This window comes from Tympanuchus pallidicinctus, unplaced genomic scaffold (genome assembly GCF_026119805.1).
Source record: "Tympanuchus pallidicinctus isolate F22 unplaced genomic scaffold, pur_lepc_1.0 scaffold16, whole genome shotgun sequence".
NCBI classification, from domain to species: Eukaryota; Metazoa; Chordata; class Aves; order Galliformes; family Phasianidae; genus Tympanuchus; species Tympanuchus pallidicinctus.
The window spans coordinates 659,690-673,474 of record NW_026294679.1 but is presented as its reverse complement, the minus strand read 5'-3'; the positions used below and the strand labels follow the sequence as shown (position 1 = coordinate 673,474).

The following is a 13,785-nucleotide window of genomic DNA, read 5'->3' as shown; positions in this document are numbered from 1 at the left end:
TTTTTGGGTTTTTCTTTTTGTATTTGTAAGAAAACCTGAAATTCAGATACAGCACCATTAAACCCTCTTTTTTTCCGAAGGGAGGAAGCGGTTGTTCTGATGATGGCTCTGCCATCACTGCTTTTATTATTGTTGAGGAGGAACCCTGAGATTCAGCTCAGACTGTAGTCAGATTTCTTAAAAAGCTCAATTTCATGAGAATTATTATTCAGAAGCTGATGATGATGTATTTTTTTTCACTGCAGATGGACATACACTCAGCCAACGAGCAGAGCCTGCTCCTCCAGCAGGCATCCTGAGCAAACCCTGCAAGTGGGGATTTCCAGCGGCCTCAGCAGGATCAGCCCATGGAAAATGAATTGTGCCTTGCTTGGATTGGGGCCCACAGGCAGCGCTGCTCTGCCCTGAGAGATTCAGCACAGAAGGAATCAGTGCTGCTAAATAAGGACAAAAAGTAGAAAGCTAATTTGTTTCTAAATGACCGCGGTAGAACAGAAAGTGTCTCTGCAAGCTCAGTGAGTTTCTGTTCATTAAGCGACTTCCAAAGACAGCTTACCCGTATTCAGATTCAAGAACCAATGATTAAATTATTTTCTATATAAACCTCTTGTTGATTTGTCAATTATGCACTTTAAGTATGAAACAGTGCTTAAGCATGAAGACAAAGAAGCAATCTGTGAGGAACTGTTTTATTGAAATATACAAAACAATTTGGCAAACATCTGCTTTTTTCTCATTAAATAAGATAAAATTACTGTAGGTAAAGGCATTCCGTTAGTACAAGCAAGCAAGCAGATCTTGAAGTTTATATGTGGATGAGGCAAATAGAAGATGCAAATTTATTTTACAGGTAAAAAAGACTGAGAAGCGACAGTCTGAGATACAGCAGAAGGAGATCCAATTAGCTGGGGAGTTAAATTGCCTTTGCAGAAGAAATTATTAGGCACTAGAGTCCAAATTTCATTTCAGGCTGTTGCGTGTCACACTGGAGTAGTAAAAACTGATGGAAGTTTCACCAATAGAGCAATTTCTTCCAGGTGCCCGTTTCACATCTCACACAAAAGTGAAGGAGAGCTGAGCAAAGTCTAAAAGGAAACAGCTTCAAGCGAGGTGAAAGCTTACTGAGAATCCTGTCTGTGATACATAAGGCCACACGTCGTTTTGGGCTAATCCCTCATCGTCACCACTGCAGAGCAGTGACAAACATCCACATCTACAAAGTGTAAGGAAGCAGCACTTTAATATTGCAACCGTGACTCAGCGAGATACTCAAAGCTAAGCTTCTGTTTTTAAACACCCATTTATGTGAGCTCTCAGAGATACTTCACTACAAAGCAAGGCAGCAGCTGCCAGAGCATGATTCAGATGCGTTATGCATTGCTCCAGAAGACGACACGAGACGTTAGCTTTAGTGTCTTTTCCCTTACACTCTTACTAAACGAGGAACACAGCGTTCACAGAACGAGTGCACGCTGATGGCGCAGTCGCTGCTGGGACAGGTGCTGCAGCTCACCTCCTGCATTCCCACACCAATGTTTGCTTCGAAACCACGTCGGGTGCCTTCAGAAAGAACTGCTCGAAGCTGTGGTTGTGAGGCGCCTTCCAATGTAAATCCTGAGGATCAAGAACATGGGGTCAGTAAGCATTTGGCTTCAGCTCAGGAGGGACGTACAGCCTGCGAAAGAAAGTGTTTTCCATTCTCAGGTTACAAGTTATTTAAGTTACAGCCAGGGCAGCAGCACCAGCTATTGCAGTGCCCACCGCGGCTCTCGGCCTTTGGTTGTTTGTGCAAACCCTTCTCTGACAACTGCTTCCCAAACTGTGAGTAATTCTCTGAGCAAGCTGCTCAGTTTCAGGAATGCAGGAGTCAGAGATAAGCACGGGGTCAGCGACAGTGCAGCACTTCGGGACCTTCCTGAAGTCAAACACTCTGTGCTTTCTCTTTCACCTGGTGTTTGTAAGCCATTGGTTTTACTGTCATCCTTGTGGACTCGTGTTTCTGTAGCCACCATTTCCCACCTTGCTGTGCTTTCACAGCTGCCCTACATTTTTACCTTTTGAGATTAAAGCTCACACCTCCCATGGAACTGAGAAGTACATACATGCAATCTTAATTTCACTGCTCTTCAATTGTTTAGAAGATTTCTCAGCTGGTTAAGAAAAGCATTAAAGTTAACTGGGTGCATTCAGCAGTACCACAGGCAAATAGGAAACCCTGAACAACCAACTGCCATCCTTGTGTGGTGAAAAGCACACAGCTCAGCTGCAGACAAGGAGGAAGTCGGTCAGACCTGAGAAAACAGGTAAAGAAAAAAAGCCAATCAAAAAAAAAAATAAACTTACCCCAGTCCAATGGCAAGCAAATGAGAAAGAAGCAGAGATGGGAGGAAAACCTTCAAAAATTCTGCTGAAAATATCCCCCCTTTCTTCATGACACTGGTGTTCCTCATGCTGAGCGTGGCTGTGCGCCTGGGGTGTTTGAACAGGAACTCCCTAATTTTGAGGAAGAGAGCAGTCAGAACACTCACACACACACACCAAATGCAGTCAGAACAATAACGCACACATTTCTGCTGGTGGCAATAACAGCTGTGTCAGAGCTCTTCCACAAGCCCTGAGGGCACTCACTTTGGGGGGATGTTCTCCGGCCTGCTGGACCAATCCCATATCCAGTCTGCATTTTTCTTCAGCAGCCTTTCTACCTCTTTCCTCCTCTCAAGGAAGTCCTCTTCGGACTGAAACACAGAGCCACGACCAAACAGAACACGTGACTGCCAGAGGTAGCGATCGGTCCTCTAAAGCAGATCTGTGCTGCGCCCAAGGCTGCACCTGCAGCTCACTTCTCCCGTCTCTCCCTGCTGTGTACCGTCCTCATCCCCCCAAGCATTCGCATCCTGGATAGACGTGGGCAGAGGGGACGGCCTGAGAGCAGGACGGGAATGGAAAGGGGTCGCATCCCACATTGGTATTTCTTATTTGTGTAAGTATAGACTGACCTGGAAATGAAATGCCAGGCGCCCTGTATTCCATCCTCATGTGTGATCTGAAAATATCCCACGTTCACAAATCTAAAGACACTCGGCAGAACGCACTTCTCAAGTCTGCCTGTGTTCAGATCTGGCTGGATGTTACATCCACCTGCAGAACCTTAATCCAGCCAACACGCACCAAGTGAAACCAGTTCAGTTTAGAAAAGCTACACGACTTTTGGGACAGTGTTGGCAGCAGGAGGGGTGATCCCAGGTCTTTTCTGCTGCACAGATGTGTGCACACAAGCAAAAGAGAAGCTTTGCTACACAGGAATACAATTCCCTGCTGCTTTCATACACACTGGATGAAGCAGAGGTCGTGCAATAAGAGCAGGATCTGATTATAGAAGTTAAGCAGCTGCACACACACTTAACAATGAAATAAGATTGCCCAGGCAGCTATTTCTGATGGTATTCTAACTTGAGATTATTGGATCTCAAAATCTAAACAAACATCTTCAAACACATGAAAGGTTTTCTGGAAACGTAATCTAAGAACAATTAATTTGCAGTAATGTATTTAATTAACCCAAGGTGGGCAATTCCTTCAGACAGATTCCTGAAGGAGTTGTAGAGCCAGTGAGTTTGGGATAAAGGGAGGGCCTACAGGACCAAGCACGTTTTATGCCATTTTGAGAACCTATTAAAGCCACATTGGTAAAACCTGGGCCGTCAGTTCTGGACAAGAGGAGGCTGAGAGAATCTGCTATGCTGAGCGATTCTGCTGCCATTATCCTAAGAGCAATTTGCTGAAGTCCCTACACAGAAGGTGAAGCTGCTGGTTTCCTACTGCCGGGTGTCAAACAGTGACAAATTTGCTCTCCAAAGCAAAATGAGACTTTTACCTGAAAGCTGTTTTTTTCCCCACTGCTGTGGCTCTCTATTTCCAGAGCTCTGTGGCTGTCCAGAGGTGTCTGGGAACGAGGAGGGCTTGAACAAAGAGAAGAACAAGTGAGAAGGAGCTCAGTCAGTCCTTTATGACATCATTTTTGGGACCAAAAAGTAACAAACAAAGCCTGTATGCACGGCTGTCCTGAAGAGCTGCAGCGCCCTGACCGCAACTGAAGAGATCCATCTGTCCCCAGGTGATACACAGCTGCCACCTCCCCCAGTCCATCTCTGGTGCTCCAACAACCTGCCAAGCACAGCGCTGTGCCGAGATCCTCTCAGCAGCCGAGAGGCTGCGCTGCTGGGCTCCCACTGCTCACTAAATAACCTGGGCAGCAGTGATGGCTGGGGGGTTCAACTCTAGCAAGGCAGGTGAGACAAGGAGGTTCTGCATCCTGCTGTTTTAAGTCCCTCAGTTTCTTTTGCTAGATAAACTTCAGGCTGCAGACGTTGCAATCCATCCAAATCAAATGCATGAATTGACAAAACTGACCATCAGTCTCAAATGTATTTTTCTATTTTATTATTATATACCTAGAAATCTGTATGTTTTGTAAACTAGATACGGAACAATTCCTTTCAGCAGTTGCCTGAGCACTCTTGACTGTTTTAGCCCATGACAAAACACACACTGCTTGTTATCACCTTTCTCTGACATCGCTGCTGTGTGGTACCTTCACCAGAACAAGAGTGCTGCCTGTGCACAAGCAGGAACACTGTGCATAAACATGGCTTTGTGCAAGAGTGAGCTCTGCTTTACTTCATAGAATCACAGCATGGCCTGGGTTGCAAAGGAGCACAGCGCTCATCCAGTTCCAGCCCCCTGCTGTGTGCAGGTCGCCAACCAGCAGCCCAGGCTGCCCAGAGCCACATCCAGCCTGGCCTTGAATGCCTGCAGGGATGGGGCATCCACAGCCTCCTTGGGCAACCTGTGCCAGTGCCTCACCACCCTCTGGCTGAGAAACTTCCTCCTCATATCCAACCTCAACCTCCCCCGTCTCAGTGTAAAACCATTCCCCATAGTAGCCATACTTACAGTAAAGCATTTTGTTTACCTGTCACAATGGGAACTTTCTCTGGAACTGCTTCTTCCAGACTCATGCTGTGCATCAAGGAGTATTTTCTCCATGTCACCATTGTGAATGGAGATAGAAGCTGGTACTTGTTCTTGGCTGGTCGCTGCCGTGCTGCTTCCATTGCCATTTCCATTGCTGCTGAAGTGAAGTTCAACCCAGGAACCTGTCGGGCACAATGGAAAACACGACCAGAATAAGGCCGGCTGCTCTGCACAAAGGCATGCAGAACATGAGACTGCTGATCCTCCCCATGACACGGCAGGACAGGCTTTAGTGCCAGCATCTGCAGCTCGGCGAGCACCGCGCAGTGCCAAAACACGGGGGTGTGCTGCAAGAGCTGCAGCCCCAGGGAGCCGAGCAGAAGCCAGGCGGTACATTGTGTCTCCTTCTGCAAACGAGGGCTTTTATTTTCGTTCAGAGCCGCACGTCGTTCGTATTGCTCAACGCACGCAACGTCTAAAAAGAGCCCAACACAACAACAACAACCTCTAAGACTTCCTGCGCCAGTTTGTTTACTGATTACCGAAAGCGTTCCAGGCTGCAGCCCGGCGCTTTTCGTCGAGCAGCAGGCACGCAGCAATGCCCCATCACGTGCGGCCGCCCGCGGCGTTGTTTCATGCGGGAGGTCACACGCGGCTCTGCTGTTTCGAACAGAGCTCCGAGCTGCAGCCCTGCGCTAATGGCAACCAACACACGGCAGGACCCGGAGCCAACCTGTCGCTTACAAAGCAGCTCACGGGGCAGACGGCGCTGAGCCACGCGACCGCCGGGGGATTCAGGCTGTCCACCGCGCTGACACAACAGCGTGAGCAGATTGCCGAGTTCTGCCCGTCGCGGCGCAGTGACGGGATGCACCGCAAGGAAAAACGTGCGGGGCAAAACCTGCCGGGTTTCCGTGGGCGCAGCAAAGCCGGAGCAGCGGAGATGCGGTGCCGGAGGCACAGCGAAGGAGAAGCGCGGCGGCAAGGGCGAGCGGACGGGGAGAAGCGAAGGCGGAGATGGAGGGAAACCGCGCGGCTCCCACCGCCCCGCCCCGCGGCCCTTACTTACCCTGCAGGTTCTCCTCCGGCGGGCTGAGCCGCGACATGGCGGCGCGGAGCTGGGGACGCGCAGTGCCCGGCGCTCGGTGCGGCTCCGCGCTGCCGTCACGGCCGCCCCGCTCCCATTGGGCGCCGCCGCGCTCCCGCCCTCCGCGAACGGCCGTAGGGGGAGGGCAGGGGGAGGCGGAGCGCCGCCATGACGGCGCGGTGGGGGCGGTAGGGGGCGCTGTTTCCCCGCCCGCTTCGCCCCCCGCGCGGCTCCGCCGTGGGCGCTGCGAGCGGCTGCTGGGAGCAGGAAGGGACGGCGCGGTTCCTCACGGCGCGGGGCGAGCGGCTGCGCTGGCGTTTCTAAGGGAAACGTTTCTGACCGCAGAAGGGCGGGGGCTGGTATCAGAACCGACCCTGGCAGCTCCCAGACCGGCGGCACGGAGCCTACAGGTGGCGATTAATTAATGACGGGCATGAATTCCTTCTTTTTGAGGGGTGCCTGAGGCGTGGCACCATCCGAGCAGACGGCGGGGCCATCGAACAGAAGAGCGGCCGCTGCACGCGGTGCCGCTGAGGCGTCGCGTCCGATGGCTGCGCGCAGCTCTGCCGCTGCTCTGCGGAGCGGAACGCCGGCAGCCCGAGCGCGGAGCTGCGGAGGAGGCAGCTGCCATCTCCGCTCCGCTCACGGCCACAGCAAATCTGCAGGACGGGGGTTGCCAGCCTGTGTAGCGCTCTGCTCTGGAAGCAGCGGCAGCCCCGCGGCTCTCAGCGCGGCTGTGAGCACGGGCCGAGGGCCGTTCTGCTCCTGCACAGCTCGGCGCCGCTCCGCCCGGCCTGGGGCACAGCAGAGCGCTCCCTCCACCTCGTGGGGAACCGCAGCAACTTCATTCGGCAGCGAAGTGAGCACAGCTGTTAGAATGTTGCAAAGCTGCTTCCCGGCCAGAAGCTACGTTTAACCTCTGCACCTTTCTGATTCGCTGTGCTACAACGGCTGGCTCAACAGGGCGGAGGAGTGCTTTGGTATTAAATTAAATTACAATCGGGAAAAAGATATCTCAAGTTGTGGGTTAGGTATCTTATCAAATCCTGAAGTTTAAGATCAAGCTTTGGGAAAGGCTGCTGTTCCTTTGTGTGCCAACAATTCCCTGGCTTTGACAACGAATTCTGCAAACCGTGGGCCAGAGTGTGCTGTGCCTTTGGTCTTAATGGACAAACAAAGGCAGTGCTACGTGCGTGGAGAAGAGAAGGCTGCAGGGAGCCCTCATTGCAACCTTTCAGTATTTGAATGGAGCGTATAAATAGGAGGGAGAGCAGCTGTTTGTGGGGGTGGATGGCGATAGGACAAGGAGGAATGGTTTTAAACCGAGACACAGGGGAAGTTGAGGTTAGATATTAGGAGGAAGTTTTTAAGCCAGAGGGTGGTGAGGCACTGGCACAGGTTGCCCAAGGAGGCTGTGGATGCCCCATCCCTGCAGGCATTCAAGGCCAGGCTGGATGTGGCTCTGGGCAGCCTGGGCTGCTGGTTGGTGACCTGCACACAGCAGGGGGTTGGAGCTGGATGAGCACTGTGCTCCTTTGCAACCCAGGCCATTCTATGGTTCTATAATGCTATGATATCTGTTCCTCTTGATAAAGCAGCATGCAGCAGGGTGCTCTGAGCAAACCTGTGATGGATGCAGCTGGGTGAATAGAAACTGCCAGCCAGCTGGGGGCTGAGGCAGGCTGCACCTGCCTGTCAGTGTCACATCACTGCTGGGGAACATCATGGAGCAGATCCTCCTGGAAGCTATGCTAAGGCACATGGAATGCAGGGTTATGGTACAGGAGAACAAGCATGGCTTCACCAAGGGCAAATCCTGCCTGACCAACTTATGGCTTTCTGTGATCACATCTCTGCATCAATGGACAGGGAAAGAGCCACTGATGTCACTGATGTCTGGAGTTCAGTAAGGCCTCCGACACGGTCCCCCATAGCATCCTTTTCTCCAAAATGGAGAGAGGTGGATTTGATAGGTGTCTGTTTGATGGATGAAGCACTGGTTTGCAAGACTGTACCCAGACACTGGCGGTCAATGGCTCAGTGTCCAGATGGAGATCAGTGATGAGTCCCTCAGGGATCACCACTGGGACCAGTGCTCTTTGATACTGGGATATAAGTGGGATCAAGTGCACCATCAGCAGCTTGTGGGTGACACCAAGCTGTGTGGTACAGCCAACATACTCAAGAGATGGGATGCCAACAGAGGCACCTAGACAGGCTTGAGCAGTAAATGAAGTTCATGAGGTTCAAGTCCAAGTGCAAGATCTGCACATGGGTCATGGCAAGCCCCACTACCAGTACAAGCTGGGAAATGTAAGAATAGAGCACAGCCCTGCTGAAAAGGACTTGGGTACTGGATGGACACGAGCCAGCAGTGTGCTTTCACAGCCCTAAAACCAGCTGTATCCTGGGCTGCATTCAAAGCAGTGCAGCCAGCAGGATGAGGGAGGTGATCCTGCCAAAACGAGCGGAGGGGTGGAACACCTCCTGAGGGGACAGGCTGAGAGCTGGGGCTGTGCAGCTGGAGAGGGAAAGGCTGTAGGAGAGCTGGGAGCAGCCTGTCGGCATCTGAGGGGCTGTAAAAAAGAAGGGGACGGACTGTAGAGCTGGGGCTGTTGTGAAGGAGAGGGGGAACTGGTTTCAAACTAGAAGAGGGCTATAGGGAAGAAGTGTGTTACAGCGAGGCACTGCATGGGCTGCCCAGAGAGGTGGGGGTGGTCGCTGCAGACAGCCTGGAGCAGGGGACGGGCTTTAAGCTCTGGTGGAGCTGTGGGTGTCCCTGCTCACTGCAGGGGTGGCACCGGGCTGCCGTTACAGGTCCTCTCCCACTCATACGATGCTTATTCTACGGTGCCGCCATTCCCACTTTGCTCCGCACAGCCGTGCGTTCCTGCGCACCCCCAGCACGCCGCACGGGCTGCCGGCTGCTTCCAGCCCCGCGCGCTTTCCGGATCTTCTCGGCAACTCGAGCCGTGCTGCGAGAGGAGCTCGGACGGGACCCGTCCTGCGTGAGATCCGAGCCTCGAGCTCCGCGGTTCAGCTCCAAATGCCGCTCCCGGCGCCGGGAGCTGCGATGCGCAGCAGCACCGCAATGGCTGCGGGCGGCGCCGCGCTCCGAGCCCCCCCGCAACCCCCCGCACCGCCCCGCCCCGCTGCGCGCACATCGCGCGGCTCTCAGCGCCTGGTGATGCTGCTGCTTTTTTTTCCCCTTTCCTTCCCCGTCCTCCAAATGCTCCCCCGGACGCACCGATGAACGGTTTCTCGTCTGATTCCGCGGTTCAAGAGGACGCAGATGGAAAATTTAATCTTACGCAGCGGGGATGGATTATCGGGTTTTGCCTTCCGCAGTTTTATGGTAAAAAATCCCTTTAAATCTGCCCGCTAGGAACAGCCCACAGGTTTTAACCCGGAGTGCGGAGGAATGGCAGTGTCCTCAGGTAGCGCCGGCGGGCAGCGTGCACCATGATGGAGCGTGCCTGCAAGGTCAGTTCCTATCCGTGTCTGTATGGAAGTGTGTGCCTGATGGGTTTCGTTTATATGCCATGTCTGACTCGCGTGCTACCTACGGGCCTCGTAGAACCCGTTTTCAAACGCCCTGTTTTCCACTCGGTGCCGTTTATTCCCCTCCCTGACCAACCACTTTCTGCTTGCTGTGGGTAACGCAGCCCTGCTCTGCAGCAGCCGCGGGTTTGGGTGTCAGAAAAGCCTTTGCAGAGCGGCTCTGCGCTCAGCTCCGGGGCTGCACCTCCCGGCTGCGGCGTTTGTCAGACCCGGCCGTCCCTGTAGCGTGTGACAGAGCCGCTGGGACTGCAGGGACATCTCTGGTGCCGGCAGCGTTGGTGCTTCAGGGTAATGAAGGCTGTGACGGATTGCTGTCGTGAGGGAAACTGGCTCCTGGGATCATTAAACTGTTGATTTGGATACATCCTGTTCTCTGAACTGTACTGCACGTACTGCGTACCTTGTGGGCTGCTTGTCAGATTTCTTTTTTTTGGAGAAAGCACTCGTTTTTCCCAGCTGCCTGCTCCCCCCGTGGTGTCAGTCCCATCATCTCACTGCCATCTCTGTCCCTCTCAAGTAACACGGTGGTGCCTTTACTGAAGCAGGCAGAAATTATAGATCACATGCACCGGAGCCAGAGAGGCTTTGGCGTGCTGTTTCTCAGCTGGTGACACCTCCAGAGGAGCGCAGGCACTGCAGCACAGCAGTGTGCAGGCAGGAGCTCCCTGCTGCCAGGCCTGCGGTGGCTTTAACACAGTGCCTCTTTCACCTCTGCTGTTCCTGGTCAGCACAGCTGGTGCTAAAGAGCGCTCAGGAATGGAACGTTTGGTAGCGGGGATGTGGGCCCAAAGGCAAGTGAAATATGGGTGGGGGACAGGAGTGCCTGCAGCAGGGGGAGCTGCAGCTGCCGTGAGGGCCTGATGGAAAAGTTAGCAGCCGTTTTGAGGGGCTGTTAGGAGAGCTCTGCTCTGCGATGTGTGGGGAGCCGTGCGCCTTGGAGCATTTCCTCTTACACGTCCTGGAAGCGGTGGCTGCTGACATCTCCTACTCTACAAATCTCTACGAAGTTCCCAACTGCAGTCAACTGACCCAAAGAATACGACTTTTATTTCACTGTTCTTCCAACCGTATCTCTCATGTATCCCATCTTTTGTGTGCTCTAATGGAGATAGGACCGAGGGAGAATGGCTTTAAAGTAAAGAGGAAAGATTTAGGTTGAGTGTTAGGAAGAAATTCTTTACTCAGAGGATGTTGAGATGCTGGAACTGCCCAGAGAAGCTGTGCATGCCCCATCCCTGGAGGTGCCCAAGGCCAGGCCGGATGGGGCAGCCTGAGCTGGTAGGGAGCAGCCAGGCCATGGCTTTGGGTTGGAGCTCAATGACCTTTAAAGGTTTCTTCCAACCTAAGCCATTCTAGGATAAGTGGAGGCTTTTAAATAATGATCTTTCTTTACAGTGCTTTCTTTTCAAAACGTTTCTTCTCCTACCTTGTGTCAGGTGCAGCTCTTCTTGTGTAACAGCAGTGGAGAACAAAGCAAAAGCAGGTTCTGAATCCTTATGTAGATTGATTGATGGAGCTCCTAGACTGGGGCACAGGTGGGTTCCATCCCTCTGCCTCAGCTGTGGGGCTCTGACAGAAGACAGCAGCACCTACACAGGTGGTGGGAAAGCAGCTGGATATCGGGCTGTGCTTCAGGCTTCCAAATTAAATCATTCCTTTAATCCCATCTTTATTTCTCCAGACCAGGCTAATAGCATTGATCTTCACGCTGAGGAAAAGGGGAGCTTACTTGTCCCCGGAGCTTTAAGTGCTGGCTGTTATCAGTGGTTGAACAGCACACAAACTCTTAGGGCTCTGACCTGGGAAGGTAATCCCCTGTTTTCCTTTGTCTCTGACAGTCAGGTCTTCTGAAGATAGGCCAAATCCCAAAGATCTCAGGAATGCAATGTAGTTCAGTAGAAAATACTCTAAAGGAGACTGATGTCCTTATCATTCTTTTAATAAAACCCCTTCACTCCTTCAGCTCCACAGCAGCCACTGCTCGTTATTCCAGGAGTATGTGGCCAGGGTCTGCTGGCAGAGGTGACCGTGGGGAGGGAGGAGGTCCATCACCCATCAGCGCTGCTCCCAGCTGGGCACGGCAGCTCCTGGCAACGCGTTGGTTTGCTGTAAGCCCAGGGGGCTCCTGCTGTGCTGCTCTGCAGGCAGTTCTGCCGTGTGGTCATCTGACCTTGGCAAGGTCAAGTGCAACTGGGAACCTCGTGTTTCTTCCTGCTCAAGTGAAAAGCAGTCAGTTCAAGACACAGAATGTGCGTTTTCTGTCCTCGTAAGCACAGTGTCTGGTCTCCTGCTTTCTCCTTTGGTTGGCCCCAGGGCTCAGCTCCATCTCAGCGTGGTGCAACCACGCCTTGGCCCCAAGCTGCCAGGATGAGCCCTGGGCATCCCCATGCTACCCAGAACCCAGGGGTGATGCTGTGCTTTGCACATGCTGATTGCGCAGCAGCAACAGCCAGAGCTGAGTGCTGCAAGAGGCCGGGTGCTGATTGCACAGAGCTCAGCTGTGCGGAGTGCAGCAGGAGGTGCTGTGCAGACCCTCAGCCTGTGGCAACCCCGGCTCCTCTGTTTCAGCACTTCTGGTACAGGTGGAACTGATTCAAAGCTGGGCTTTCGATAACAAAAATGCTTCTCTGGGAGCTGGACTCGGTGATCCAACTCGGCCTACCCTGCTTCTGTGATTCTCTTTGGAGGACTGCTCGGTTTTGTCGTGCTCATCCCTGATGCAGAGCGATGTGTCCCCTGGCACGTACTGTCAGTGCAGGGCAGCATTAACCAACCCCAGGTGGCACATGCTGTATTTCACTGGGATGTAAATCTGAAACAAATCCTGTATTAGTGGCACCCAATTAAACAGACATTGCATGCAAAGAGCCTGATTCTGATGCCACCAAATAAGTGTCAGAAGTGTTGTTGACTCCAGGAGACTCAGGATGTGCCAGAGGGAGAACAAGTGTCTGAAGATGCACAGATTTGCACTAGCTGTTAATAGAGCTCTGACACTCAAATTCCCATGGCTCTACTTACAATATTTTTTGCTATACTTTGCACTCTAACTACTTTTACATTAAAATTGCTCTTTGATTCATTTCGTAGCGAGTTACTTTTCCAGTTGCCTCCATAGGAAATGAGCCATGCTTTGAGATAAGGTGTGTCCAGCTGGGGAGAGGACAGCACTCTTAGAGCAAATCTCTTGTCAATACCCACTTGTGCTTTGCTATGCATTGCCTCAGCATCCACAGTCTGGATTCCCTTTGGCTAAAAGTGAATCAGAAGCTATCCTCCAAGCAGCAGCTCATTCTCACACACGGGAGAACTCAAGATTGAAGTCCCATTAAAACATGCATAACGTGAAGGTCAGGACCTCAGCACCACTTCTATCACCATGCAGCACGCATTGCCCTGCCTGCCCCAGGCAGCCTGCAGGGAGCCACCATCAGCTGGTAACTTCTGAAGGAGAACAGCTCGAGCTGCGCCTCAGAAGAGGGACACATCCATCTGTGGGATGACAGCTGGTGTTGTACTGCAGCGTCCCTAATGAGGACTGGGTCGGGCAGTGAGCAACAGCATCATCCCAGTTGGTGACAGGCAGCGTGGCTGTTTGGGTGGGACAGGCACACGTTTCGTAGAACCATAGGCTGGTTTGAGTTGGAAGGGACCCTAAAGATCATCCAGTTCCAACCCACTGCTGCAGGCAGGGACACCTCCCGTAGCCCGGGTTGCTCACAGCCCCATCCAGCCTGGCCTTGAATGCTTCCAGGGAGGAGGCATCCACAGCCTCACTGGGCAACCTGTTCCAGTGCATCACCAGCCTCCCAGTGAAGAATTTCTTCTAACCTCTGGTCTAAATCGACCCTCTTCCAGTTGAAAGCCACTTCCCCTTGTCCTGTTGCTGTATGCTCCTACACCAAATCCCTCCCTAGCTTTTCCGTAGGCACCTTTTGGGCCGCTGGAAGGTCTCCCTGCTGCCTTCTCTTGTGCAGCCTGAAGAGCCCCATGTCTCTCAGCCCGGCCTTGCAGGCAGGTGCTGCAGCCCTCGGATCATCTTCGTGGTCCTCCTCTGGACCCGCTCCAGCAGCTCCAGTCCTCCTTGTGTTGGGGGCCCAGAACTGGACGCAGTGCTCCAGGTGGGGTCTCCTGAGAGCAGAGCAGAGGGGCAGAATCTCCTC

General features: G+C 52.8%; 2 protein-coding genes across 16 annotated transcripts in view; one reads left to right on the top strand and one right to left on the bottom strand.

Annotated features, from left to right (window-relative positions):
- Positions 1-675: 675 nt before the first annotated feature.
- BNIP3 (BCL2 interacting protein 3) lies at positions 676-6,167 on the bottom strand. Its single transcript, XM_052677072.1, has 6 exons — positions 6,044-6,167; positions 4,973-5,156; positions 3,875-3,959; positions 2,629-2,735; positions 2,344-2,493; positions 676-1,614 (listed from the first exon to the last, which is right to left on the bottom strand). Exons 1-6 carry the CDS (start codon positions 6,078-6,080, stop codon positions 1,563-1,565), a joined length of 615 nt encoding a protein of 204 aa, XP_052533032.1. The 5' UTR covers positions 6,081-6,167; the 3' UTR covers positions 676-1,562.
- Positions 6,168-9,228: 3,061 nt separating this feature from the next.
- Positions 9,229-13,785, top strand: part of JAKMIP3 (Janus kinase and microtubule interacting protein 3) — a 58,124-nt gene continuing 53,567 nt past the window's right edge. For all 15 annotated transcript variants that reach the window (XM_052677018.1, XM_052677017.1, XM_052677012.1 and 12 more), the window contains exon 1: positions 9,229-9,544. The gene's annotated coding sequence lies outside the window, so the exon portion shown is untranslated. The remainder of the gene's footprint in view (positions 9,545-13,785) is intronic.